Genomic DNA, 23,648 nt, shown 5'->3' on the forward strand with positions numbered 1-23,648 from the left:
CCGGCCTTCCCTACACTTGAGGGGAGAGCCCGCCCTCCCCCCTCCCCTCCCCTCCCCTCCCCCTCCCTTCTCCCCTCCCCTCCCCCCCCACTCACCCCCTTCGGAGGACAGCCAGCTGCTGCGGCTGGGCGAGCGGGTGAGGAGCTCGGCCCCGGGGCCCTGGTAGGCCAGGCTCCCACTGGCTGAGGACAGGGTGCTGTCCGAGCCTAGCGAGGTGTTGGACTGGGTCAGGGAAGACTTTCGCAGCTTGTTGCGGAGGAAGAAGCCTTTGGCTTTGCCCATCTTGCTCAGGCTGCCCAGCTCGGGGTCCTCCAGGGCGCTGCTCGGGAGGATGGCAGAGGCGGATTCCAGGTCAAACTTCTTCTTGCCCTTCATCTTGTCCTTGATCTTACTGAAGGGGGACCGAGGCTTGTCCTTCACGGATAGGTCAAACATGCTGGCGCTGAGGTTGTTGCGCGTGAACTGGATGGTGACCTGGATCTCTCCACGCTCCTTCTCCTTCTTGCCTGCCTTTGAGTGCAGCTTGTACCACCTGTGAGAAGCGGGTGCCCGGGCTCTGGTCACAGGTACCTCTCAGAGCCCCTCTGCTTCGGGAGCCAGGACAGCCTCCCCACACAGGCTTCTGCTCTGACACATAAGCCCTGCCACCTTCCAGGCCACAGGAATAGCTAAGAAACTACCCACAACTTTTCCATGATGAAGGAAACCACATCCTGCGTAGGGGAAGCTCTTCGGCACCACCAGGCGGGGCAGCCAAGTGACCCTCCTGCCCCCGCACCTTCCCTGGAGCTCAGAGACCTCCCCTGCCTCAGCCCCCGACATCTGAAACTCTGAGGCCCAGAGCAGCAAGGCCGGGTCTGGGAGGAACCCTTTCAAGTCCAGGCCCCAGGTACAGGCACACCTACCCACATTTTCCCGTTTACATCATCTCCTTTGGCTAGTCCCAGCCTAAGCTCTGCTCTGAGCCACCAGTGAGTCCAGGAAAGAACAGCTCACCCAGAGGCCCAGGGCCAGGAACACTAGTGCATGTGTGTGTACACACACACACACACACACACACACACACACACACACACCTCACCGCTCATTTACTCACCCCAAACCCCGCCAGGAACACCTCTGCAAGCTGGAGGAACAGATAAGAAGGCATAAAAGGGCCTTAAGCAAGAGACCCAGGGAAGGGAAAGAGCGCTCACTCATCTGTAAGCATCTACCGTGTGTTACAAAGGAATGCGGGGGTTCTCATCTCCCTCCCATTACACCCCACAACAAACCTGGGATTTCACAGATCAGGAGGTCAAAGCTCTGTGGTGAAGTCGCTTATCCAAGAACAAGCAGCCAGGAAGGAGACTCCAGTTAATCACAATGTATCGCTATTGGCTCATCAATCGTAACAAATGTACCACACTAATGTAAGAGGTTAATAACAGAGGAAACTAGAGCAGGAGGGGGTGCGAGGGAATCTATACGGGAGCTCTCCGTACTTTCCACTTGTTTTTCTGTAAACCTAAAACTAAAACTAAACCCTATTAATTAAAAAGAGAAGACACAGTGAGCACACAGAGAACACAATGAGCAAGAGATCATGAAAGAAACAATACAAGAAAGTTCTCCTGAAGGACATGAGCACCGGCACAAGCATGCAGCACAATGAACAAGGAAAGACCCAGCCAGCAGGTACCACTGCAAGGTTTCGGAGCACCAGGCTTGTACATTCAGGAGACCCTAAAGGTTTCCAAAGAGGGGAGACAGGTTTGTACATTCACGAATTAGAATAGCGTCAGGTCCTCATTAGCAACACTGGGTACCATATGGAGTCATGCCTTCAAAATTCTGAAGGAAAAGCTTCCAGCATAGAATTCTGGACTCAGCCAACCAAGCATGAACGTGGAATAAAGCCCGGTGGAGGTGGTCAAATTGGTCACTGAGGGCTCCAAGTCCCTCAGAGGATACACACACCACACCACACACAAACACTACACACTGTACCACACCCCACACGCCTCAGCCCATGCTGTGGTGGTCATCTCCCACCTAAGATCCGCTCACCCTGCAACACCAGCTCCTTGAGCTTCTCATGGACATTAAGTGGGAGATCTTTTGTATGAAAGTCCCTGCACATCCAGATGTCCGGAATTAAGTCACTGCAAGGGCTTGGTGGTGGTGGTAGGTTTAAATGCTGTGACTTAAAAAAAAAAAAAAAAAAGAAAAGAAAAGAAAAGGTCTTCCCAGGGACACTTCCAATTGCATGCCTTTGGAAGAGTCCACCATGACTAACCTCTTGGGTGCCCATTGCGGGCTATGCACCCAGCCTCTGCTTGGGGACCACTGGATGGCCTGAGTGAAGGGACCCTGGGCTGTTGGTTTTCCCTCCCAAACCTGAGAGACCACCCCCAGTAAGGCTGGGTCAGGACAGACGGTGGCACAAGTAGGGAGGGCGGAGGGCTATGCTCAGAGGGCGTGTGGGTGTTTACGTGCTGCTCTCGTGATAAGCAGGCACAGGGAGGAAAGACAGGGCAGGAGGGGCAGGGAGCGGAGAAGAGAGCTGAGAGACAGACTGACGGGATGCGTGTGAGGATGTGTCTGGGGGCACGAGGAGACATTTAATAGAAAGACAAACTAGCTAGCATCAACATCCTCACACCCCTGCTTTCTCACCCCAACGTCCACTTTGGGCCTGACCCTTTAACTCTTTCAAGGCCAAGTCACCTTGCCCAAACCTGGACTAGGCCTCATTTAGCACAGAAAGATTCTGGGAGGTGGGGCAAAGAGAAGTATATGGACTCCAGCCACAGACCTACCAAGCCCTGAGCGACGGGAATCCGCAAGCGCATACATCCTTCACTTGGGCATAAGGGTCGGGGGTCCTGAGCCCCAGCTGGCCACACTCCACACACCACAGCAGTACCAGTGGTTACCTCTGCGGGGTGAGGTTGCAGGGAACTATCACTGCCTGCATTGCCTATTTTTGTCCTGTTTGAATTTTTTATAAGAGCCATATATTACTGTCGTAATAGGAAAAAGAGACAAAAGAAAATTCCCGTTCCTATCTTATCCTCTCAGTTGGCTGAGACAGAATGGGCTCCCCGCCTCTCCCTCTGACCCCTCGATGAAAGAGGATGCATTACATTACTAGCCCAGGTGAGGCTCAGGTCCTCGGCCCAAAGGATCCTTGTCCCCGGCCCTTCCCAACCCCCTCCCCATAAGGTCACTTCTGCTTCTCCTGCTCTTCCCCAGGGAATTTGGGGTTCTTCTCTGGACTTGCTTTTCAGGGAGGCCAGGAGGGAAAGGAAGACTTTGCTCACCATTTTCTGAGATTCCCCCATCCAGAGCAGAGTGAGGCTAAGAATGGCTGGGACCTGCCTCTGGACCCTCAGTCACTGACCCCATCTGTCTCCCTATCAGTCCGGGGCAGGACTCATTGGACCCTGCCAGCTACTTGGAGCAGCAGGCCTTCTCCCAGAAGTATGCCAGGCTGAGATGGCAATGGCAAAGCCACACAACCAACAGCTCGTGGACAAAGGCCTGTCACTCCCATCCGTGGCTGAGACCTGGCCAAAACCAATTAGGATCTGACCACGGCCCCAGCACATATCTAGATGGTGGCTCACGAGACAGACTCATCTTCAGAGCTCTACAGCTGCGACACCCGAACCTGCATGCATCAGTGCGGGATTTCTTTTTTATCTATTCATACTAAGATACAACCTAACACCTACTGAATTAGAAGGGCCAGGCCTAGAAATCTACGTTTCAAGGTGGAAGGGAGTACCTCCTCAGGTGACTGAATTCACCAGATCCAGTGTGAGAACCACAGTAGGACGGTCCCCTGCCTGTTCTACATCACTTCATGGATCAGAGGCCAACTTTCCCCCACCTGGGTGCGTCATCAAGGACACTCAATTGTTACACAGAAGAAACCTGCGTCTCTCCCCTGCCAAGGCTTGCCTTCCAAAGTCCACTGAACCCACTTCTTCTGAGAGGACTGACCCTAGAAACGCTCATCCCTCCCCCCTCCCCCCTCCCCCCAACCCAGGACAAATTATCAAAGGAACACATACGTGGGGGAGGATCAGGCATCAATAAGTACTTTCTATGAATAAAGAGTGCTAAAATGAACAAGGCCTCTGTTCCACAAAGCTGCTTCTGAGACGGCACTCACCAGGACAGGAAGAAGGACAGTGACTCTGCCTCAGTGCAATTTCCCAGACACCCACTCAGCTCTCAAAGCCTGGATTCTTCGGCCCCTACAGCATGTAAAACAACAACCTGCACATCCTTCACTGCAGGTACTGAACTGTTCCACCTACATGGCACCCACCTCAACCCTTGCACTGCCTGAGCACCTGAACTCTCCAAAGCCCAGGAAGCGTGTGCTCAGGAAACAGGTTTTGACAAAGATGATCATTATCTGGGACTTGTCCCAGGTATGACTGCAGCCAAGACATGCTCCATCAGGAAAGCAGCAGTAAGGGAAAATTCCTTGCATGTAAGAGGTATGTGCCGCTACAGACGCTGCTCTTCAGGAGTGACATACAACCGCGCTTCTCACACTGCAAAGTACAAAAGGATCGCTGAGTCTGGTAAAAATGCAGATTCTGATGCAATGGGTGCAGATGGGCCTGAGAGGCTCCATTTCTACCTAGCTTCCAGGGGATGCCAGGGCTGCTGACCTGTGGACCACACCTGAGAGGCGGGACAAATGACTGGTGCTAGAGAATCAGCAGAGCTAGACTTACTGCATGCTCACTGTGTGCCAAAATCTGTACCTCTTTTACTATCCACACAGTCCAGGAGACAAGATCCATTATCCCCACTACATGGATGAGGAAACTAAGTTACAGAGAAGGTTTGTGACTTGCTCAAGGTCAAACAGCTAGTAAGTGATACAGTCGGAACTAGAACATGAAGATGCCTGACTCCCAGCCCACGTTCTTAACCTTCAAGGGACAGCATTTGTCATCAAGCTGAATGCAAACGTTGGGCCTCCGGACACCCTGAGAGGACAGAGGCTGGAAAAGGTACACCACAGAGGCCCGAAGAGGCAAGGAGGTGGCGTATGAAGGCCAGAGCCTCCTTCAAAGGGCTGGCACGATCCCAGGAGGATGGAGCCCTGAAAGGTCACTAAGGGAACCTCGGGGTTTTGTCCTGTCCCCAGGCCATTAAAACCATGTCTGAGAGCAGTCAAGCCTCCCCCAGCTGATGCAGAACCACAGAAAAGCTCTAAAAGGGCCCTTGCTCAGCCGCCGGACCTCCCCCAGGCTCCCTCTGCCTGACAAAGTTCAGCAGGCCCAGTGTGGACTTAGGAGCCCTCAGCCTCCTACCCTGCGGGACCAGCCCCACCCCCACCCTCTGCGGGGGCAGAGGACAAAGTGGGGATAAAGGGAGGAGGTAGTTGCCTCACCTGTTAACCAAGATTATGGCCCTACTTATTCCTGCTAGTGGGGCTCCCAGGCCCACCATACCCAGCACTCCACCCATTGCTCAGTAAACAGAGCTGGGCTAGCTAACAGCTGCCACATAGTATAACTGAAAAAGCTCAACACTCTGAGAAGCAGACCTAGAGCAGATGTCAAACACACACATGTAAGTGCCAGGGTGGCTCCTGTCACTCTGGGGGTGCTGGGCCCTTGAGAGCCACAGGCCTAAGCACACACCTGACTTGTCTCCCGTTCTTATTGAAATTGGTCCCCTTAAAACTGAGTTAACCTGCTGAGTTTATGATTAATCTCTCTATCCAAAACTTTATTCCCTTCCTTGTCCTGCCCCTGTTCCCCTCAGGATTGAGGAGAATCAAAGAAAAAGAGAAGCTGAAACCAAGCAGGACTCTGCAGGGCCTTCTGGGACACAAAAGCCCCTCTGTGTCCCCTGTTTCTTGTTTGTAGCAGAAAAAAAGGCTTTAGTCTCCTAGGCCTTCCCTGAGTTCCAAAGAGCAGACTCAAGTAGTTAATGATTAGAACAACAGAGCCGCAAGACTTCAGGAGTTCCTCCAGAAGGGATGTAGATAACAATCTGATGCCTATCTTTGAGATGTTCTGCAGAAACTAAGACCCCTCCCCAACCTGGTAGAGGATGGTGACGACTTGCTGACCACAAGCATGTGGACCCCAGACTGGTTGGAACCAGAAGGCTGATGACTGATACTCCCAAAACATCATCCTGTTACCTCACCACCAACTAACAAGAAGAAGGTCCATGATCTAATCAGGCATCCTACGACCCTCTCCCCTACCACAGTCTTTAAACATCCTTGCCTGAAAGCCATCAGAGAGTTCAGGTCTTTTGCGCGTGAGCTGCCCGTTCTCCTTGCTTGGTGCCTGCAAATAAACTCTGTACTTTCCTTCACCACAATGCAGTGTCAGTAGATCGGCTTTGCTACGCATCAGGCAAGCAGACCTGAGTTCGCTTCGGTAACATTATCAGTGCAAAGTTCGGCTTAAGACCCAAATAATGGTGCCCCTTCCTAAGCCTCCACACATCATTTATTTCACACCCCTAACCCAGGAACCATCCTTGTCTCTTTTTCCCCCTCACACCCCACATCTAAACTTAGCTCTACCAACCAATTATACCCAGAATTCAACCCCTCTCACCACTGTCACCCTACAGTACCGTCCACCAACATCTCCCTGCTGAACATTACAGTTCCCTGCTCACCTGCCTCCCTGCCATCCATGCTTCACCCAGCAGGTAGGTGAAACTGGAGCACATCACACCCCACTCCTCAGCATGGCGGAAAGGGCTCATCCTTTGGGTGCCGGCTCTACTGATTCTCTGCATTTCTCATCCCACACTGGCCTTCAGTGTCCCCATCTCCAGGCCACTGCTCTTGCTTTTCCCTCTACCTGAGACACAGGCCCAGATCTTCAGGCCACAGTTCACTCACTTACTCACTCACATCAGGTCTCAGTTCATCTGAATCTCCTTAGTCTTCCCTGAGTACCCCAACTACAGCTGCCCCTTACCCAGTTTATTTCTTTACCATAATTAATACTACCTGACACAGGGGGGGTGTGTGTGTGTGTGTGTGTGTGTGTGTGTGTGTGTGTGTGTGTGTGTGTGTGTGTGTGTGTGTGTGTGTGTGTGTGTGTGTGTGTGTGTGTGTGTGTGTGTGTGTGTGTGTGTGTGTGTGTGTGTGTGTGTGTGTGTGTGTGTGTGTGTATCCCACACAGTAAAATGATGTATGTATACACGGCTGTTTAATGTCTGTCTTCCCCTGCTCTACAGGCAGGAAATTTATTCTGCTCATCTGTGTGTCACCAGACTTAAAAGAGTGGACACTCAAATATATTTTCAATGAACTAACAAATTAATCTATGAATTAACTTAGGAACTTGTTTGTCCCTGTTCACAACTGAACAACTGTGTAGTGTTTCTATCATCACAAACCCACAGGTCTTAACTGTGAGACCAGAAGCTCCCAGAGCAAAGAGGGTGCCCCCTGTCCCCAAAAAGAGCCTCCTGAGGAAGGAGCCACATGCCAGGCTTCATGGGGACAGACAGTTCCAAAAGGGCACCTTCTTTAACACTGAAGCCCTCATCCCCCATTCCTGAGCAAAGAATCTCAGTAACTTCCCTGATAGAATACACCAACCAGATCTGGGAAGTGCCCACTTCCTGAATGGAGGTCGGGTGTTGACCCCACTCTAGCCCATCACTAGGGCCCTAATCTTATCACCATTAACAACCATACCTCTCTTTTAGCACCTACTGTGTGCAGGTGCTATACTAAGCACTCAACACACCAAATCAGATTCCAGTCATCCTCTTAACAGCCCCAGGAGGCAGGTGTGGGAAGCAGACCTCGAGAGTGGCTCCAGCATGGACTCTGGAGCCAGGCTGCCTGGCGTAAGCCCCAGCCCATCACACGCCAGCTGTGCGACCTGGAGTGGGTCACCCAGTCTCTCTATGCATTTCCACACCTGCCTATAAAATGGGGGTAATGGGTGTCCAATCCCCTCACAAGACCACTCTGACAATTGCATAGATTACAGGTGAAGCACTCAGAACAGGGCCTGGCACACAGGAAGCGCCACACAACTGTTAGTTCTTATATATTTTTGCAGATGCAAACACTAGGGCAGAGAGAAGTCCATAGGGTTAAGTCAGATGCTTCTTTTTAGTACACAGGGAACCAGGATTTGAACCCAGGCTCCCTGTCTCCAGGGCCTGCGGCCTTGGTCACTGCACTAGAATGCCTCCCTCTGCAAGTGCAACACACCACACACCTGGGCCCAGAACCCCCACGTCCCTGCCCAACCAAAGGATTTCTCTAAAACAGGGGGCCTGTGTTAGACGGGAGAAAAATGACATCTTTATTTCCCCTAATCTCTAACTGAAATTTAGTATTTCCTTCAATTATGAATTTTTGTAACAGTAGCGGTATAGCAGCAGTACCTATGAATATGTCACCAAGAGAAACCGATATTTTCATACCACATTACAGTTGCTGCAGATGTCGCAAAATATTGTTTATACTCATCACTACTTTGAACTTTAAAGTTACAGGTTTCCCCTGCTATCCAAAAGTGGAGCATTCCTATGAAACCTTTCGTAAGCTGAAACGGCATAAAGTGAAGAAGCAGTTACCTTAGGACACATCTTGCTAACGGATGCACAAAATAAATAAAGATAAAGCACAGACGCTTACAGATACAGTTCAAAGCTAAGGCGAGGGCTTGATGTGAGGTGCTGAATGTAGTTCCCAGAGAAGGAGGTGGGCGGTGCCGCTCTCACTGCTTGGGATGCGCTGCCTCCGTAAGGCTCGCTGCAAAACACACACTTGAGTGCATGTCTTCCCCTTCCTGCCCCAATGCACGGCTCCCAGGCTGAGATCTCAAATCAGATGCCAGATACTGCACCTCATGTCCCGCTGGGTATGAGAGGGCCTTGCAGGGGCCTGGTAAGGGGCGAGGAACTGGCCAAAGGCCCTGCGGCGCCCGAGCATCACGCCACAGTGCTCAGTCTGACCCTCAAACACCCTGCATGCCAATGAAGGTGACTCCGGAGAAACAAAAACAGCTGGGTGCACCTGCTAGTCAGGGAGCAGGCTGCTCCTGTAGCTTGTTTTCCTCATGTCCCCAGTACCACAATCTCTAATGTAACTGGGCTGGTGCTCACCTGAGCCTTACCTGCTATGGCTACAGCCCACCAGGTCTGCAGCTTCTCTCTTCTGGCCGTGGCTGCCCTGGCCTCTTCAGAGACAGGTCTTACCTCAGGCTAGGGAACAGCTCCCACCATGCTGGGGATGAGGAGCTTGCAAATCTGACAGTTGTAGGAATTGAACCCCACCCCAAGACAAAGGAAGCCAAGAGGCCCTGAGAAGACAGTTGTGCTGCCCAGTGTACTGGCTGGAGAATCTTCTAGAATGAAAAGTGAAGAACCAACGTGAAGGAAAGACATACTGATCCATTTCTCCTTTCCTGGCCTAACCCTCCCCCATCCAGCTTCTCTAGGGAGTCAGTACAAATAGGGGCTGCAGGGTTCCAGAGAGGAAGAGACTGCAACTCAAAAAGTAGATGCTGGGGAAAACTCTAGGAGAAGACACCAAGATATCTGTCCATAACATTCTGATGGACATAACAATCTAACCCAAATTCCTAATCCAGGCCGGCCAGCCATCAGCCACTTCAAGCAACACTGTATTGATGAAATCATTTGCTCTCAAAAGGCCTGAAGCCTTCAGAGACTGTTCATCCTGTCCCCGTTTCCCCAGGCTCCCAAGGCCCCGCAATTTCTGCTTTGGCAGAAACCCATCAGCTGCAATGTGGGATGTTCTCAAGGACAAGTGATTCAGCTCCTCTATCAGGTAAGGGTATGAAACAAGAGGGAACTGTTACCCTGGGAGACTTAACCACCAGGCACAGTATGGGAGGGAGCCCTGTTTGGATCCTGATTCAACAAACCACCTATGAAGAGATAGTTCTGATATTAAGGGAATTTAAATATGGACTGGATATTGATTGGATGGTTATTAAGGAACTGTTGATTTTGTGTGTGTGATACAAGCATCATGATTATGTTTTTTAAAAAGCACCTGTGGGGCTTCCCTGGTGGCACAGTGGTCAAGAATCCACCTGCCAATGCAGGGGACATGGGTTCGAGCCCTGGTCCAGGAAGATCCCACATGCCACAGAGCAACTAAGCCCGTGCTCCACAACTACTGAGCCTGTGCTCTAGAGCCCACGAGCCACAACTACTGAGCCCGCGAGCCACAACTACTGAAGCCTGAGTGCCTAGAGCCGGTGCTCCGCAACAAGAGAAGCCACTGCGATGAGAAGTCCGCACACCGCAACGAAGAGTAGCCCCCACTCACTGCAACTAGAGAAAGCCCGAGCACAGCAACGAAGACCCAAAGCAGCCAAAAATAAAATAAATAAATTTATTTAAAAAAAAATAATAAGCACCCGCATCTGTTGGAGATGGTTGGAAACACCTATTGACTCATCTATACTCCCCTTCTGGTCCCACTTGAGACTAACAGGGTCTTTCTATTCGATCCCTGTGGAGGTCAGCAGGTAGCCTTTGGACAGGACACAGGCTTTTTTCTCCCTGTCCTATGACTGAGCCCTGCTCCTGGTTGAATCCCTGAGCCTTGTGCTAACTATCTACTCATCTCAGTAGCCTCAGCACAGGGCGTGGCGTGTGAGATCCTGACAGCCCATCCCGACACTCACAAAGTCTCAGAGGCACAGGGAACTCGCCAGTGAAATCCCATCCAACCAGAGGAGGCCTCAGCCAGGCTCAAAACGTTTTCCAAGTATTTGCCAGAATAAGAAAGGGAGTGTCCTCCAGAAGCTTACATCTTGGTGGGGAAATAAGATAGCTACATAAATAAAGGAAGAAGGTGATTAACACCACAAAAATGCACAAATAAAATGCACAGGAAGGTTAAAGGGAAGACAATTTGGGGAGGAGTAGTGAAGGACATGATAAAAGAAATTTTCACATATTGAGATATAGGGAGGTCATTCTGGCTTATCTATGAGCTAACTTGAATCTTATGCTAACTAAAATAGCCTGTTTGTGGCCTATCAAACATACATTGTACATCTGCTTTAATTATTAGAGAAAAGGACACACTGACCAAAAGTAAAGAATGTCCATTCTTTAAAAATAAAGATTAAATGCTTATCTTCCTGGGACACCAATGCTGGTACTCCTTTGATAAGACTCCTTTCCCAGGTGCAAGGTCATGCTGACTTGCCGTGTACATGATGCTGATCTGTGTGTGCGCGCGCGTGTGTGTGTGTGTGTTTTCTTGAAATGTACAGTATCCCTGACTTATTTAATGTTCTTTGTTCTGACAAGATATAAAACTGTGCTGGAAACCATGCTTCTCCAGAGCAGTTTCTCAGAGTAATCTGGGAAGTGGGCATCCAGGCTAGTCCTCAGTTTGGCTGAAAGAAAACTCTTTTCTATTCTTATTATAGGTTGCTTATTGATGATTTTCATTGACAGATGTAACATTCATACTGGGCCTTGAACAATGGGTCAGGAGGCAAGGAGGCAGGAGAAGAGACATTCCAGGTGGGAGGAACAGAATACACAGATGCCCAGGGCTGGAGAGGTGAAGATGGGCGGAAAGGTGCTTTGGAGCAGAGGAGACTGCCCCAAACACCATGCTAAAGAGCTGTGGCCTTAGGCTGGGCCTGGAAGAGCACTGCAGGGTAGGAAACAAGGATAAGACCTATGGCTGCTGTGCTGTAGGAAGAGCAAAGGACAGCAGGGCAAGGGGCAGCAGAAACCAGCACAGAGCCGGCCAACCCGGGGCAGGTCCCACGGCCAGGCTGACCCAGGCAACTCCTTGTGCCTCAGCAGTTATTTCTCATCCTAAATTAATAAATTGGCATCCTGGCTTACAAAAATGCTGTAGCAGCTATGCTAAGAGTCTAGAGGAGATATTAAAAAAAAAACAAAAACCTGCCTAAACTAGGACAGGAGCAATGGGGAAGGTAGGAGGGGCCGGAGTGCCCTTCTGCAAGTGCCCCTCTTCGTCCCCGGCAGTGGCCGCTCCACCTGTGCTCTCACTGCTTACCGACGGCACAAAATGTGACTCACCTTTTATGCCCCCCAACCCAGAGAAAGGGCCTGATACATGGAATACCTTCTAACACCTGCTGGATAAATGAGATGGCATTGGCAGGGCTTAGCTTCAGTACCAAAAATAAGTGGAAAAGAAAAATTTATTTTAAAGGAATAGTGGAAAAACGCAAGGGTTGGAAGACAGGAGACCCAGGTTCTAGTCCTGGATCTGACTTACAAAGTGGCTTTCAACCACCCACTTCACCTCTGTAAAAGAAGGGTGATAAAATAAGCCAGTTAGGGGCAGGGAGAAATGTCAGCTAAAACTGTATTACATTATGGAGTTTGAAGAGACAGCTGGAAAAGCCTTTTCCCCAGAGGCTCCTCCATCTAGATGCCTGCCCTCCTCTCCAAATCCCCCACTCAGGCAGTCCTCCTCACACACGATCAGATAGGAGACGCGTGGGCCGCAGGCCAATCCTTTATGGCTCCCAACACCCACAAGCTCATCCTGCCTCTGATTTGGTATCCACGGTAAAACTGCAAGCCAGACACAACTGCAGGAGAGGACAGTGCCTCTTATCAGGCCTCTTATCACCTACTCTGGCTCTGTGCCGGCACCAACAGTCCTTGGAGCCCAGAACCATCATTTCATTAGTTACCCCTGGCTCCATGGGCACGGCTTGCTCAGCTCACCTCAGACCCCAGCCAGGACCAGCCTCCCTCCCTCCTGGGCACAAACATCTCAGCCAGTCCTCATCCCTCCTGCTGCTGTAGGCTCCAAAGTTTTGTCTCCTTGTCAGCTTGCCTCGGACAGAGGCCAGGGAGCCACGCCTGCTTGGAGACAAGTCTAACCACACAGCAATAGAAGTATGTATAGTTGAAAGCATGATGTAGGGAAAAAGCATTGGGCTCGGGAGGTTAGAAATCTGGCTGCCACTAATGAATCATGTGACCTTGGATCGGTCATTCCACTCCTGAGACCCCAGTCTTGACATCAGTAAAAATGGGGGTCACCCTCCCTGCCCTCAGGGAAGAAGGAAGTGAGGTGATGCTGGGAAAGCACTCTGAAAAGTAGGCCAACCCACACGTAAAGATTTGGGTTTATTGTCTGTCAGGGCCTTTTATAGGCTGTCATCAACCCCCTGGGAGCGAGGTGGCCCAGGACCAAAGAGTGATGACCCTGCCCAAGAGAAAGGAGAAAACCAGCAGGATGACCTCTTCCAGGGGAGACAAGGGAATAAGGAAGAAATTCTACTTAACCAAACTCCCCTCCCCAGTTTGCTCCTAACCCCATATTCACCCCAAACAGGGTCTTGAGTCACAGAGGACAAAACTAAGTAGTGGCTGTCTTCCTGCCAGGGTCTCAGTTCAGACTTGAAACAGGTGGAGACAAGCAATAATAGCCCTGTGTGGGGAAGCCAGACTTATCATAGGTACAGACCTGTGTGTGTGTGAAGAAGGCTGCACTTGTGCAAACACAATGGGAGAGGGAGAAGAAATCTATAACGCGTTGGCTTTTAAAAGCATATAAGAACTGGTAATGTTGACTGCTTCTGAAGACAGGAGCTGGGTGACTCAAGGTCGGGACAAGGGAGATTTTTCACTGTGTACCCTATGTATCTTTAGAATTTTGAACCAGGTAAACTACTCAAAAAGAAATAAGAAGTAAAGAAAGCCAGGTTGTTTTGCTGAGAGAGGCACATAGGAAACTAAGCTTGGCTCCCCTCCACTCCCTCTCTTGGCTCAGCCCCACCACACTCACCTTCCCTTCCTTCCCTCCCTTCTGGGTCTCCCTCCCAGAAACTCACCCAGCCCCCACCACGCCCCACCTGTCATTCAAGGTCCAGCCTCCTACAGGCAGCCCACCCTGATCACTCCAACCCTGGTGAGTTGGTCCTTCCTCTGACCCTTTCCTTCTCTCATATTTTGTATATGCTGCTTTGTTGGTTAATTATCCTTCCTGTGTTAAGTCTTGTCTCCAACATATTTTTGCCCTTCTACGGAAAGGGCTATATATCTTCTTTCTCATGTTTCCTCCAAAGCCCTGACCTAGGCACAGTGGTTGCCCAGTAATTGCTTCCTAGATGTTGAACAAAAGAAAGGGGGGAAAAAAAAAGCAAACCACTGCATGACTGTAGGAGGAGGAATGGATGGCTCAGAGTGTTCTGTCACAGTAAAACAAGCATGTGATTTCTTGGGAAAGGTCAGGAAGTCTTATATCTGTTGATGATCCCAAGCCCAGCTCTACTGCACAAGTCAATGGGAGCAAACCTCCCTGGGGTGGGGGGGGGCGGTGCCCGGGGCCAAGGCAGAGCTTTCCAGGCCTCCCCCGGCTCCTGTGAGACAGTCTAGTGGCAGTGATACCCTCTTTCCCAATGTACCAGGCAACACCCCCATCCCCTGAGAAAGATATGACCAGACACGGAGCTGCAAACTAAATGCACTTACCCCTACCAGCCAAGGCCTCACACAGGAGAAGCAGGTCATGCTTCCAGAGCCCCCAAGCCTAACCAAAGAGATAGGCTTTGGGGAGAAGAGAGGAACCCTAAGGAGGGTAGCTGCTGAGCACCAACTTCCATGCAAAGCTGAATCCTGGGAAACATGGGAGAAGACTCAGATGGGTGTTACAGCACGGTGGCAAAGAGCACAGAATCAGGAGCCAGGCTGTCTCAGTACAAATGCTGACTGCCATGTACTGTGTGCCTTTAGAAAAGCCACTTTAGGGCTTCTCTGGTGGTCCAGTGGATAGGACTTTGCCTTCCAACAAAGGGGGTGCGGGTTCAATCCCTGGTCGGGGAGCTAAGGTCCCACATGCCCTGTGGCCAAGAAACCAAAACATAACACAGAAGCAATACTGTAACAAATTCAATAAAGACTTTAAAAACGGTCCACATCAAAAGAAAAAATCTTTAAAAAAAAAAAAGTCACTTCACCTCTATGTGCCTCAGTTTCTTCACTCGTTAAACACAGTAACAGTACCTACACCTCAAGGGGTTGCTATAAGCTGATGTAAGTCAAATCCTTAGGACAGTGCCAGCACCTAAAAAGAGCTTAATAAATGATATGCTAGACAAACAAAGCAATGACAATCCTCCAAAAAGGAGTGCTACACGCTGTCCATACGGGAACTCAGAGAAGGTGGGGTGGCAGACCGGGATCTCTGATGGCCAGCCTGACAGGTCCGGTGTACATCTCCTCCTCAGGGAGGCCTTCCCTGACCAGAGCTGAGCGCAGGGCTTCCGTCTGCTCTGAACATCTCCAGTGCTCCCTGGCTAGGCCCCAAAATACGGCAGCTGGCTATGGCCCTTCCTCCAAATGTGGGGGTCCGTCCTCCTAATAAGACTGCACCCTCTGGGCATGCGGGCTGCTGTGTCCATGTCCTCCCCTCCTTTGAACTTCCCACCCAACCAGTGGCCTCCCTTGGCCTCTGCCCAGGCAGAAAGGCCTGTGGATTAGACGTCCCTCCAGGTCTCAGAGAAGCCCCAAGGCTCCCTCTCCCTCCCAGCTGAAATGTCCCTCTCTCCCTAAAACCTCTCAGGCACTTTCACAGAAACCTTGGGATGCACTCGGGTTCCCAAATGCCATCTCTTCCTTATCCCAAATCTGACAGCTCTTCAGGCTGTCAGAGCCTAAGAGAAACCACACAGAGCCCCACCCTCCCTAACTGCTGAGTAGCTGAGAGCCTGTCACTCTCCCTCCGCAGCCTCAATTTCCACACTTCTAAGCACTCTTCCAGTTCTGACATAAGAATTCCATGATTAAGGGCTGTGCTTCCCCTCGCCACACCCAGGGTCAGCTGAAGGTCAAGGTGGCCCCGTGACAAAGCCCCTCCCTGTAGCGCTGCTTCCTGGGAGCTGAACTTGCTTATTCTGCTCACTGCAGAGACCTGGGCCCAGGGCCACCCCCACAGGCCAACTCAGTAAGGGCAAAGCCATCAGACTCTTCCTTAACAGGACTGCCAGGTGCATAAAGGACCCACATCGCGGACTTATTTTTATTACTTGGCTGTGGGGAAGGGCAAAGCTTCTTCATGACCACACTATTTTGCAGAGGTCGGCCCCGCACAGGAAAAAATAGGGTACTGATTCCCAGAGAGCACACAGAGCTCCTGTCATTGTGTTAATTATCTGTCCCAGCACAGGGTGGGAAGGGCAGGGGAAACATCTGGACGAGGCCAGACCAGCCGTTTCGCATCGCTGGAGAGCGCGTCACAGCACCAGGGTGGCAGCAATAAAAAGAGGGTAGACAGCCCCCATCAGAAGAAAGGGACAGCCCTCAAGGTCGCTAGGATGGAGCTCTGCTGAGCTGCGCCTGTCCCTGGCTGCCTGCAGGGAGGGGAGAACGGGGCCAGATGCAGAGGGAAGGGGAAGCCGCTCAGTCTGACGGGAGAGTCAATCCCCACTCCCCAGACGCTGCTGCTCAAGCAACCCCAGATAAAAACTGCCCCATAACTCAGGGAGATGCAGCCTCCGTCCTAACTACTGCTTTTAAGTACAGCCACACCCTTCCCGGCGGCCAAAGCAGACTTGCCCAGCAACCAGGTCGGGGGTTGGAGCAGAAGCCAAAGCCAAGGAGCAGAAGCCAAAGCCAAGGACCCTCGCGGCCTCAGCTGCTTCCTGGGGAGCAGTCACATCCGGAAACATGATAAGGCTGTGGGTCATGTACCATCTACCTACAACAGTAATGCACAGGCCATCTGGAGGCTAAGGGACAGATGGAAGCCCTCAAAGACCATGCCCACCTTAGGTCTACCTTAGGCCAGCAGGCTGCATTTGCCTCAGCTGCCTCTCCCATTGCCCCCAAGCCCACCCTCCTCGAGGTCTCAGGCCACCATCACCAGCCAGGCAGAAAGCTCTGGTCTCCAACCTAAGTCCTCCTCAGCCACAGGCCTCCCATAGGCCCTCATAAAATCAATGAGACAGGTCAGACCAGGGCTGACAGAGCCTCTTAGGGGGCCACACTTGCAGCCTGCCCATGGTCACATTTTAACCCAAATTGAGCCCACAGACTTGGCCTTCCCAAGGGGCCAGACTCTAACCATCCATCCAACAGGCCCAGGAAGGGGGCTATTTACAGAAGGGATCATTTTACTCCACACGAGCACGCACTGGGGAGTACTATGGATGGTGCTGAAGTAAAAACCAGAAAGGACGCATCTAAAGAAGCTAAAGAGGGAATTCTCAGGCGGTCCAGTGGTTAGGACTCGGCGCTTTCACTGCAGGGGCCCGGGTTTGATCCCTGGTTGGGGAATTAAGATCCTGCAAGCAGCACAGCATGGCCAAATAAATAAAGAAAGAAGCAGCTATTGGGATTTTAAGACCCATGATGATCCATGTATGGCTTTACTGAGGGGAGACGGTTATAATTAGTTTCCTTGTGTATTACATTACATGTTGTTTTGACAATTTTCTCTTCAATCAGTTGGAAGCCTCCAGTGAAATCCCTCACCTCAAAGAGCACCCCACTAACAAAGGAGCTTTGGGGGCTGAGGCACCTAGAACCCCAGCCCCCATCATCACCACCCTCACATAAGGCGGGCCCTGAGAGTAACCCACACTAATATCTTGAAAGCTTGTTATGTGTCTAAAATGATATTAAGGCTTTTAGAGATGCTGTCTTATTTAATTTGTACAACTCTACGATTGTTATCATGTGTTACCTTTTCAGAAATGAGGAAGCAGGTTAAGTAACTTGCCTGCTAATAAGTGATAGAACTGGGAGTGAAACCTCAGTCTCCACATTCTTAAACACTATGCTGCCCTGCCACGGAGGACAGCTGCAGAGCTGCAAGCTGACCCGAGCGTGGCTTCAGAACTGCAGAGGTCTCACAAGACTAGCCCCAATTCTCAAGCCTCTGGCAGCAAAGAGAGTAGTGGAGGGCTGTGAAGGGCCAGCTCATTTCATGAAGAGCTCTCATACTTCTGTGAGTACCCTGCCACCATAGTCCTGGGGCTTTCCAGGACTATGCTAAGTTCTGTATTACCTCCTCCTATCACATGAGAGGCTCCTCTGAGACAGGGGACATCTCCCAGGTCACAGCTACTAGGCTACTAAAACCTCCCTCCACCATCACTGCTGTTCACTGACCACAAGCCATATCCAGGAACTGCACTAGATGCTCTAATTACATACTCATTTCATCCATTACATCAATCCTCTCAAGGTATAAATTAGCCCCATTTTACAGATGAGAAAACTGAGGCACAAAGAGTTTACTTGACTGGCCACAAGGTGGCAGGTTTGGAAGGGAATCTGCAACTCTGCAGGCCCCTCCTCTTAACCGTGAGACTGCCTTTCCCCAATGGAGTTCTGTCTGGGCAACACAGGGCTATCGTGTGCTCTCCTGGAGTTCTCTGCCATCATTATCCAAAGCTGAGGAGGGCACACCCGAGTCCTCTCCCCACTGGAAAATGTGCAGACTCACTATCTTAGCAGCTCACGCCAAGGTGCTCCAGGAAAGGCCACCAAGGGTGGCCATGAGAGCCAGAGGTGGAAGGTGCAAACCGGAGTGGGGGCAGCAGCCCTCACCCTCTGTCAGTGGGCATGCTGTTTGGTCCAGTAAACTAAAAGATCAGGCTGATTTCACAGACTTTTCTGCTGCCCACTACAAGTCCCCCTCCTCCTGCCCCCTCCAGGTTCTATAAATAACCCAGGTCAATGCATCAGAGGAAAGGCAGCCAGGTGGGTGTGGAAAGATCCTGGTGGAAAAGATGACTTCTATAAAGAAAATTAAGGCTCCCATTCAGATCAAGGGGACTGTCCTTGGCTGCAAACAGGCGCACATGGGCCGACAGACATAGACAGCTCAGTTAAGGAAGATCCAGAGGCCAAGAAGAAAGCAAGAGCAGGAACTGAAAAAAAATCAAAGCCCCTCCCCCACCCCGCGCAAGTCACTGACCTCACAGAAGCCACTCCCCACAAGCTGAGACTTTTTCTGTCTGCCCCTTAGTCTCCCCTCTAGTGCCCCCCACCCCAGCCCGAGATGTATTATCTACCAGTCGGGTCAGATTAGCTGAGAGGTGGAGACTGAAGGACTGAGAAAGAAAGGGGTGGAATGAATTTGGGGACAGGAGCCTCTTCAGAAGAAGAAAGGACTACGAGAGCCAGAGAAGAGCTTTCTGCCTCACCCCCACCCCCTTGGGCTCCCTGAGCCAGGCAAGAGGGAAAGGACAGAAAAGGGGAGGAAAAAAACAAAACAAGGGCCAAACTATACCACATGGTCCACACCCAGCAACCAAACAGCAAGTCATGAGGGAAGGAGAGAAGGCCAGGGGAGGGGGAGATGGAGCTAAGTCACAGCCCTGCCCAAACCTGCCCTGGGCTAACCCGTTTCCCACCCCAGGCTGCAAAGTGCCATGAAGGCCTTCTCTACCCACATTTTTGAAATGTTCAAGGTCAGATCCTTTTCTATCCAAATCCTGCTTTCATTTGGGTCTGTACCAGGCTCATCCTTCTCCAGCAAGCCTTCCTAGATTTACTCAGTTGGATGCCATTCCACTTGGGTAAACCTTTCCAGCAACTGTCCCCAACCCCTTACCCTCCCCATCCAGGGCCCATGGGCCTAGGGGTGGCGTCACCCCAGTTAACCACTTGAGTGACCCACGGCAGGTTGTCAGCCCTGCGGACAGGCTTCCGGATCCTGCCCAAGCCCAAAACAGGAAATGAGGCTCCAAGCCTGAAGCCTTGATCTTAACACAGGGAAACTTAAACGCTGCCAAAATAAATGATTTTTAAAAACCCACTGGTAAACCCTCTGGCCCTTCTAGGTTTAAGTGACTGAGAGTTTGTCTCCTGCTGTCCATTAAGCACGTGCTGCCTCCACCTCAGGCAAGATGCTTGAAGCCTGATTAAAGCGTTTCCTTCCTTTACTGAGAGGGTCTCCTGTTCTCAAACCAGAGACACAGAAGGGAAGAACAGGGGGCGTCTCTAAACAACAGAGGCCATCCGAGTACCAGGCAAGAAGCAGATGCCCTCTGCAGTCTCTAGATTTGGTGGGGCGCCTCCGTTCAACCTCTGCCCTCCTTGAGGACAACCCTGCGCCTTCTTTCCCCCACGGGGAGAGACAGGGCCTCCCCATTCCCCTGCGGGCCTGGTGTGGAACAGGCGCCCGAAGGCAGTTCCCCTCCCCTTCGAGGAAAGTGAAACAGGTCCGGAGGCCCTGGGAATGGCCCCAAGATTTTCCTTTTTGAGGTTCCCACAGTCCAAGAGTCTCTGGATCCCACTCCTAACTTTACTTGACAATCTACTCCTAACAGTAGGCCACCATTCTCACCTCCCCCCGGCCTTCCAAGGACACACCAGCGGCCAAGCACAGCCCAGCGCACATTTGGGGATCGGAAGGAGACCCCGATATGCGAAGAACCAACTTGTAGGTTTATGCCCTTGAGCGCTAGGCAAAAGGGCGCACCGCCCAGGCCGAGGTTCGGGGTCCTGCGTCTCCCCAGCCACGCCCCAAGAGGCCCTTAACTGTTTCCGCTCCCGCGCGCCCCTCACTCACTGTGTGTGCTGGGCGCGGCCTGCGCCGAAGACCTCGTCCAGCGCCACCACGGCCTGGCCCAGGAACTTGTCGACGCCGATGAGCGAGCGGTGCATGGTGGTAAGCACTAGCTGGCAGGCGGCGGCGGAGCCCGTGGCCCAGGGCGCCGGGCCCGCGTCGGTCTCCTGCGCCCGCAGCAGGCCGTCCAGGGCGCCGGGCGGCAGCTCGAAGGAGCACTCTTCGCGCCACTCGGGGCATCCCAGCGTCTTCTCTACCACCGACGTGCTGTACTTCTCACGGCCCACCTGGATCACCGTATACGCGTCGCTGGTGCTGCCCGCGCCCGAGCTCTTGCCCCGCAGCCCGCGGGCCCGCAGCACCGTCACCTGGACGTGCGTGGGCAGCCAGCGGGAGGGCCCAGCCGCCGTCTCGGCGCCCCGTACCAGGGCCATGGCGGGGGAAGCGGCGACGGGTGAGGGCTGGCCGAACCAGGCGTGGACACCCGGACCAAGTGAGAAACTGGGCAGCGGCGGAGGGCGGTCAGGAGCCGGCCCGGAGCGCCGCCGCTACCCACAGGCTCGGCCGCCGCAGCTGCGGGCTGGGCTGGGCCGAGCCGGCCGCTGCCTCCCCGCCTCCCGGCCGCCGGCCGCGCCGCGACGTCAGCGCCCCGCCTCCCGCCCCGCCTAGCGGCCGGCGTCCCGCGACTCGCGACCTAACCCGTACCCGCGCGGAGGTGCCGCAGAGCTTGGGGACGGTGGCCCGCACGCCTCCGTTTGCTGCAGACCAGCCTGGAGCTGGAAGGTAGCTGAGCGCCGCGAGGACCGTGGGCGGGGCGCAAGGCCTCTGCGGGGGGAGGGGGGCTCCCGCGTTGGCCCCCAGGAAACGCCGCCTCGCCTGCGGGCAGCGCAGCACCCTCGGCCGGGTATGAAATGCCCGCTCCGCGTCTCCCGGCCAATCCCAAGTCGTCCTTCAAGACGTCCCTGCTCCGGAAAGCTATCGCCCTAAAACTGCCCCGCCCCGTCCCTCCCGGCATGGCCATCCCCTTGGCGCTGGCAAGTGGGAGCGATGCGGACCCGGGCTGCTCCCCAGTCTCGAGCGGCACTCCCCCTCCTCCAGCCCGCCCCTGCCTGGGAAGATGCCTGCGTGAAACCAGAAGTGATTCACTCTGCGCCACGTGATGGCCCCGCATCAGCGACCTGAAAGCGGGTGAGCTGCCGCTGTCTCCCACCTCCGCGCGCGGGAGAAATCACGTGTGCAGCCAGATCCTGGCGCGGGAGTCCAGGGAGCTGGGCTTGCCCTCTGCGGACACTGCGGCGGCGAACAGAGTGATGAACAAATGAGTAACCACATCAGTATTTAAGTGTTCACTCGGACCGCTGGGGCTTATGCGTCACGAGTTGGGGGAAATTATAGGCTCTGGTGGAGATTTTAAACAATTACTTACACTCATTAAGTGCCTACTATGTGCAAAGCCCTGGGTATTACTTGCATGCTTGGTTTATTATTAATAATGATAACAATGGTTAATAATTACTGATGCTGAATTTCGGCCAATGCTGGTCCGTGTGCTTTACATGCGTTACCTCATTTTATCCCCAAAACAACCCTGTGGGGTAAGTATGGTTTTTATCCTTATTTTCAGGAAGGTAAAGTCGCAGCTTAGGGAAGTTGACCTGCCCAAGATCCGTAACTGGCAGAGGTGGGATGTGAATCCACACAGATGACCCCAAAGTACTTTTCTTTTTAACTTTCAGAGCCTGTATTAAAAATAGTATTTTTTTTAAAAAAATGTAACACACAGCTAAAAACAAAATAATAAAATAAAGTAAAAAAATCAAATGGAACAGAAACGCTTATGATGAAAAGCAAAAAATTCCCTTTCCACCCCTCATTCCAGGGATAGCCACTTACAGCCATTTGTGTTTTCAGGCCTGGTAGTTACCTCCATATTTCTACATAAAATGCTTACATAACTATATCTAGAGTTATCAGGACTGGCCATTATCTATTGTCTTCCTCCTATGATAGATAATGATTTAGCTCGCACCCACTTCCTCCCTCAATCTTATGTAGTTACGCTTTTTTTTTTTTTTTTTTTTTAGTTCCTCTATTGGATACCTTGATAGTGGAAACCTTTATTTCTTCTTGGGGAGACTCTCCACAGTACCTCTTGACTTTTTATGCTGTGAAAGGAGGATGCCAAAATCCCACTTTCCGGGCCATGTCCTCTACCAGGAATATGGTTGTATACCGGGCACCTGAGACTCATGGGAGCATATGCACCAAGGCTCAATCCTAACAACCTTCCACCTTAACTGTGATCAAAATGGGGTGGAGGAGTTCTCCACACTGAGCCCCATAGCCCAGCATCCCTGTGGACAGCACCTAGCTTTGGAGACAGCCAGATCTGCCTATGGATCTTGGCTGTCTGCCACTTAGCAGCAATAAGACCTGAAGATTAAGTCAGCTCTCTAACCTCTCAGCCTTGTTTCCTGATCTAGAAAATGGGGATAATGATTCCTACTTTAAACAGTTGCTGAAAAGATGACATGAGAAAATATTTTCAAAGATTTTTTTTTTTTTTTTTTTTTGCGGTACACGGGCCTCTCACTGTTGTGGCCTCTCCCGTTGCGGAGCACAGGCTCCGGACGCGCAGGCTCAGCGGCCATGGCTCACGGGCCCAGCCGCTCCGCGGCATGTGGGATCGTCCCGGACCGGGGCACGAACCGTGGCCCCTGCATCGGCAGGCAGACTCAACAACTGCGCCACCAGGGAAGCCCCTGTCAAAGATTTTAACGCAGTGGAAACCATCACAAATGATCTCAAAGCATCTGAACATCATATATAGTTTTTTTTCTGATTATGTTATTTGGAAAATATAGAAAAATATAAAGAAGGAAATAAAAATAGATTAGAATCTCACTGTTCAGAAATAAACACTGTTAACAATTTGTTGTATTGCTTTCCAGTCTTTTCTCTACACTATATGTTGTTTTATATGCATTATGATTGTGAGGCAACTGTACTGTAATGGTTAAACCTGTGGGCTGTGGAATCCTGGTCCTAGCATCGCATCTACTTTATATGTACTACCTCATTTACCCCTGAAGACAACCATTTAAGGCAGGTGCTGTTGCTACTCTCA

General features: G+C 51.8%; 1 protein-coding gene across 2 annotated transcripts in view; it reads right to left on the bottom strand.

Moving 5' to 3' along the window:
* RAB11FIP5 (RAB11 family interacting protein 5) overlaps nucleotides 1-21,128 on the bottom strand; it is a 36,469-nt gene extending 15,341 nt beyond the window's left edge. For both annotated transcript variants that reach the window (XM_082642598.1, XM_082642597.1), the window contains exons 1-2: nucleotides 20,525-21,128; nucleotides 96-532 (exon numbers count right to left, since the gene is read on the bottom strand). In XM_082642598.1, coding sequence (XP_082498724.1) covers nucleotides 96-532; nucleotides 20,525-20,955 — 868 coding nt within the window. In that variant the 5' untranslated portion in view covers nucleotides 20,956-21,128. The remainder of the gene's footprint in view (nucleotides 1-95; nucleotides 533-20,524) is intronic.
* Nucleotides 21,129-23,648: the final 2,520 nt, after the last annotated feature.

Source organism: Mesoplodon mirus (genome assembly GCF_964341445.2).
Source record: "Mesoplodon mirus genome assembly, chromosome: 14".
NCBI classification, from domain to species: Eukaryota; Metazoa; Chordata; class Mammalia; order Artiodactyla; family Ziphiidae; genus Mesoplodon; species Mesoplodon mirus.